This window comes from Varanus komodoensis, unplaced genomic scaffold (assembly GCF_004798865.1).
Source record: "Varanus komodoensis strain SLA01 unplaced genomic scaffold, ASM479886v1 scaffold16, whole genome shotgun sequence".
Classification (NCBI taxonomy): domain Eukaryota; kingdom Metazoa; phylum Chordata; class Lepidosauria; order Squamata; family Varanidae; genus Varanus; species Varanus komodoensis.
Window position 1 is genome coordinate 19686263 of NW_025335468.1, and position 5904 is coordinate 19692166.

The 5904-nt window shown below is 48.8% G+C and overlaps 1 protein-coding gene across 1 annotated transcript; it reads left to right on the top strand.

Annotated features, from left to right (window-relative positions):
* Positions 1 to 565: 565 nt before the first annotated feature.
* Positions 566 to 4812, top strand: CUNH11orf91 (chromosome unknown C11orf91 homolog). The gene is made up of 2 exons (XM_044425607.1): positions 566 to 986; positions 4727 to 4812. Exons 1-2 carry the CDS (start codon positions 566 to 568, stop codon positions 4810 to 4812), a joined length of 507 nt encoding a protein of 168 aa, XP_044281542.1.
* Positions 4813 to 5904: the final 1092 nt, after the last annotated feature.

A 5904-nucleotide genomic window follows, 5' to 3' on the forward strand; every position in this document is an offset into this window, starting at 1 on the left:
GGGTAGTCCAGGTGCCAAGGTCTCCCCCTCACAACCCTCCCAGTGTTCTCACCACGTCTTCCATCTTCCTGGCTACTGCAGAAAATCCAAGAAGCCACAGTTGGTGTGCAGTGCCTTTCTGGTAGGAGTCATCTGTCTGGAAGTACCCCACATCAACGATGTGGAGCTCAGTCGCCTTCAGCATCTGCTCCTAGAGAATATTTCTGTCACTGGAGGTCCACATGAGGCCTACCCTTCTCCTTGATGGCTAGGCAGCATGGTCAGCAGAGAAATGACTCTTCTGTATGTCTCCCCGCTCCTGATTCCAGGCATTTGCCTCTGAGGGGACACGCATTCAGCTAGCCCTCAGCTGCCCTAGATGTTAACCCACACATTCACTCCAACACCTTTGGGTTCCTCAGAGCCAGGCTCGGGCCTTGTCACTTCCCAGACAGTCTGCTTTCAAGCTGTTAAAATATGCCTTTTAGAGGATTATGCTCCACAGAACACTGGCAGCCCAGGGATTCTTTCGGGTTCCACTGTTTCCACGGCAGCAACACTGGTTGCTGAGCCTCAGAAGGACCCCATGAGCCACCAGCAACAGCCTCCTCCATCCCCTCGGCCGCCACCCCCTCTCTACTTCCCCTCCCTCTATGACCGGACAACACAAAGCACCACCCTAGCAGACTGCAGCCTCTGGCGGAAGCTTTTTGTGCCCTTGCGTGGGGGCGAAGCCGGACCAGCCGGGCCTCAGAGACCCCCACCGGGGCTCGGGCTGCTCCCACCCGCCAGCGAGCGCTGCTGCCCACCTCCCTGGCCAGCTGGCCTGGCCCCGATCCCCTATGAGCCGCTGCGCTTCTTCTGCCCTGCCTCTGAGGGCACTGCTCAGCACGGAACGGGAGCACTGCAGCAGCAGCAGCCAGACGGGGAGATCTGTGAGCTTGGCATCCGCCTGAAGGAGCTGGAACTGCTTGCGCTCACTGGAGATGGCTCTGACCCTCAGCAGTGTAAGTGGCCCAAGGGCAGCTCCCCAAAGCCGCTCGGCTCAAAACCACAAGCATCTCTCGCAGCGGTGGGGAGGCGGAGCAAGTCTCAAGGGTTGCAGCCTGGGTGTGGAAGGGGCTTCCATGGGAGGTGGCTGAAGCCCCATCAGTTCCAGGAGGGTGTTCCAGGATAGGCTGGACATGCACATGGTAGGCATGTCATGAGCAGAGCCAGCTGGAGCCGGGGGGGGGCGGTCAGACTAGATGGCCCAGGAGCCCCCTTCTGACTCACTCTGTTTCTATGCTTGGCAGAAATGCTGGCATCCTTTGCCTCAGAATTTCCTGTACCCTCCATGCTCACCTATCGACCTCACAGGATGTGGCATGGAGAATATTATTTTTCCCAGCAAAATTGCTTTATTCCCAATTGTAATGCCAAGCATTTTGGGATAGCTTGGTCTTGGATAGGCAATAAAGACCCATAAGCTTTGTAAAAGACCAGCTCCTGGCAGATGAAAACTGCTAGAACTGGTTTACGATGGATCAACCCACTGCCTGCAATTCTGGAATCTTACTGGGAATGAGGCTATAGGGACTGTCAAGAGGAGTGCCTGCACTTCAAAATTTTCCATGTTGTTGCTGCCAAGAAGTCTCTTGGTGATCAACCCTGAGGATCCACAGCAGCGTCTCTGTTACTGTTCTGAAAGTACAGGACCCAGTCAGGAATACCGGAATGTATCACTATCCACATGTCTGCACTCCTGCACACTTCTCTATCCTGATCATAAATACTCTAACCTCGATGTCTGAAAGTTGTACAATCTCCAGATAATACCTTCCATAATGTTGTTAGATTTCATTTGGAAAAGGCCTGTAACTGCAGAAACGAAAAATCTGGAGCTGATAGACAGTTCTGTTGACCTTGCAGCACCAGCTTCCACTGGAAGCATGGAGAGATTTGTAGAGGCAGCGCACAGTGCTCAGAGAAGGGTGATAGCCCTTCACCCTTCAGAGCTTTCCCACCCCCAAGAATGGTACCCAGCCAGAAGCTAGTGCTGCTGATGTTGCAGCAGAGAAGAAGGATTTGAAACTCGGGGATGGGGGGGGGGGGCAAAGATCAGGGAGGGACCTCAAGTTGGATGGGAATTGCGCCTATCAGGCCGAAGTCCCCCACCACCACCCTTAAGGGAGGGTGCATTGCTCTGACTTGTATTCTGGCCACCCTTGCAAATGAAGTCTGAATGTCCAGAGGCAGTCCAGACTTTACATCTGTGCACAGTTGAACGGAATCCCATCCCCCAATCCAGCCTGGACTCTCAAAGCACCATCTCTCTCCTTTCTGAAGCACGAACATTTCCTGCTTGGATGACCATGTTTTTGCGGGCGGCGGGGGGGTGTCTTTTCCTATAAATGCTTAAGCTTTTTACTTTGTTGAGCTGCAAACAGGGTGTTTCCATGTTGTTCTGCCTGCTATTCTGTGATAAATCAGTATCAAGAAGCTTGAGGTTGCTTCAACAAATGGATGAGACTTGAAGGCTCCTTTGCTAAATATAAATGCCATCAACACAAGGCCCATCTCTACCCTGACATATTCCAAGGGGATCATTGAATGAACTGAAAAACTTTTTAATACAGCATCCTTTTTTTACATTTTGGACAGGGCTATTGTAGTTAGGCTCACTGCTCTAGCAGACACTTGCTTCTGGACACTCCCATGACCGCTTCCATGGGTTTCTCCCCCAACCTGCAGCATCTTTGCTTGCAAAAGTATGCTGGGCTGAGGGATCTCTAACTAAGGGATTGACTGCAAGGGGAAATGGAGAACCAGCCCCCTCCCCCCACCTTCTATCGGCAGCTTCCTTTGCTGGATCATGGTCCCATCCAGGAATAGACAAGACCCCTTCCATTCACAGATGTCTCCTTAGGATCCCAGCTAGATGGCCTGAGATGGGGAAAGGGAGGGAAACAGCTTCCAAACAGCTTTTTTTAAAAGTCAGGCCACTGATCTGAGAAAATATTTTAGAACTGCTCATCTCTCTGGACTTTTAAGCATTATTACTGCAAAGAGATACCAGGCTCAGTGCAGAAACCTAAAGGAGCAATTCTAATAATAATAAGTTCAGACAGAATACCAACCTGGGGCTTTCCTACTGAAGGCATCTATTGCATGGTCATGATCCCTCAAGCAAGGAAGTTGGTAGATCCTCCAGGGCCTCGTCCATGTTTTCTGGCCATTTCCACAGTTTTTTTTAGAGGAAGGATAATGCTGAATGACAGTGCCATCCAACATTCAGAGGCCTTGTCTAAATTCCATTCTTTACCAGAGTACCACCTTGTGTTGTGTCATGGAACATCTAGGAACATCTAGAAAGGCAAGGAGAAAAACTCCGGAGAAGAAAACCTTCCTTCCACAAAGAAAACAGAAGAAGCAGTCTTGGTAAAGCACTGTATTAAAAGCCTCATGTAGAGATGCCCATGGACCTCCAAGTCTTGCCTAACAGATGTTCAAAACCAGGATTCAGAACCTCTAGGTGCAGTTGGGGAGCTACTCCCATCAGCCTTAACTATTGGCTTTCTGTGGACCTGATAGGAGTTGCAGTCTAAAGCACCTTAAAAAGTTGCAGTCTAAAGTTGCAACTTTTTGCAACTTTAGAACCCAAAAGTTGCAGTCTAAAGCACCTTAAAAAGAGAGGTCACCATTGATAGTTCAGCATCTGCTCACAGTGGTGAAGGCTGGTGATTGGAAAGCTGAATGGAGATGTCTGACTAAATTAAATGCACACACGCATGCACACGCACACACATATATAGGCCTTAGCTCTCTGAAGGTTAGGCTTCTGTGCGAAGTATAGAGAAAAGTTAGACATCATTGTGTTACTATAAAGGGAGCCACCAAGAAGACATGAGTGCAAAGCAGAGACTGATAGCCACACATATACAAAATATTAGGGAGTCTCTGAGAACATTCTCAGCCCAGACATGTGTTATTGCTCCCAAGTTCCTTTGCCCAAAAACACCTGCCTGGGTTTCCCCTCAAGCTTTCTTTTTCATCAGCCTCTTTCAGGGATGAGGGGGAGTCTGAAACCCCACCCATCAACAGCAGATCATCCAGGGGACTGCTAGGAGACCCCCATCAACCTCCTGCCCACCTCTGCCATGAACGGAACTGCGCTTCCACAGGTTCCAGAGGGTTTGGAGCTGCTCCAGTGTTGAAAGCTTATGGGACAATACGAGGAGTTCCTGTACCTCTTAACAGGAGGTTCAAGGGGTCCCTGGGAGCCCTAGACTAAAAAAGAAAAGACATGAACCCATTGGGTGACTGCCAAGTTCCCTGCAGGAGCACCACTCCTTCGCTAAAGGGGAGGACTATGAGCTGCTGCTTCTTAAGCACAGGCAAATGTAAGTTCCCAACCCTGAAACAAAAAGACGAGGCATTTGGATGCATTTGGTGCCAGAGGCCCTGTGTGAGATCGTGGATGCTACATACCTTGTGTCCCAAAACAGAGGACTGGGCTATTGGTACAGCTACTTTGCCTAACAAGACCTTTTGCTTAGTCGCTTTTTCCTGGAATGTGGATTCTTGCTTTGGGTTTTTCCCCCTCATCTTGCTATTTGATTCTCCCAAAGAATACTGTAATTTTTTCCATCCAGGGTCAATATTATTGGTATATTGGGCATTGGAAATACACAGGCTTGTCTTAATTCCTTGTACATTTTCCTTTTTAACTGATGGCCACCTAACGCCAGGTTGTGTTCCTTCCTAGATAAGTTTCTGAAGGCACTGAAAGATGAAAAGACGCAAGATGTACCGACAGGACTCACTCTAAAGAAACATTCAGCTGCATCATGAGAGCTATTTATGTCTGATCTCACATTGTTCTAATGGACTCATTATGTATTATTTTAATGACTATACTTTTTTTTCTCCTACACTGCCGAAATGGAAATTTACAAGTTATTCTTCAATTAGCATTTTGTACCTTTGCCTAATACTATACATTTCAAATACAAACCAGTCTTAAATTTCAAGCTTGTAATTTTTCAAGTTCTCCAAGCAGGCACTCATGACATTAATATCCTATTCAACTTAATGTTGTATGTTTCAAAGCACAAGGTACTTCTGCTGCACTGAATGCTTCAGAGACGTGTACTTGCAAAGGACCGGTCTTCTCCAATTTGGAACCTTCCAGATGTATTGGACTGCAGTGGTCAGGGATGATGGGAACTGTAGTCCAAAACATCTGGAAGGCACCCGTTGTGGAAAGCAACATTCGATGGCCAGTCTCTGAATATATAAAGAGCATTGAGTTTGAGCTGATGGGGGAGTTTTGTTAGCTAGTTTACAAATATGGGTTTGAAACATGGGAAGCTACCTCATGCCAAGCCAGGTGGCTAGGCCTCTCCAGGTTTCAGACAGGGATCTTTCTCAGCCCTACCTGGTGGTGCCATGGCTTGAGCCCGGGGCCTCCTTCAGGCACATCATATGCCCTGCCACTGAGCTATGGCCTTTCTCCATCCCCCGATGACTGCCATGTCAGCTTGCATGTGTGCATGGTCCACGCAGACATAACAGCACAATCAGAACTTGCATGCCTTACTCAAACCACATCAGAAGCTGAGCTTTGCAACTGACAGAGTCGCAAAGCTCCAGTTATCAAGCAGGCAGCTATGGGGTGTAGAGAAAGCACAGGACAAAAGCACGTGCACGGTTGAACTGGCAACCACAGGTGGGTCATCTACATGGAAGATGTGGAATGCAGTCCTCCAACTGTGGGGTATTCTGAAGAAAGGCATATTAAAAAGTCCTGTTGGATCAGACCAAAAAGTTCATCTGGTCCAGCATCCTGCTTCCCACCATGAGCACCCAGGTGCCCTGGGAAACCCACGGGCATGACCTGCAGGCATTGCCCCCTCCTGCTGTCACCTGCAACAAATGGAACGA

What these genes read in the sequence shown, in the direction of transcription:
- CUNH11orf91 (XM_044425607.1), top strand. Translation starts at nt 566, where the DNA reads ATGAGCCACCAGCAACAGCCTCCTCCATCCCCTCGGCCGCCACCCCCT. An exon ending in TGGCTCTGACCCTCAGCAGT is followed by an intron (nt 987 to 4,726) that starts GTAAGTGGCCCA and finishes GTTCCTTCCTAG; the next exon opens with ATAAGTTTCTGAAGGCACTG.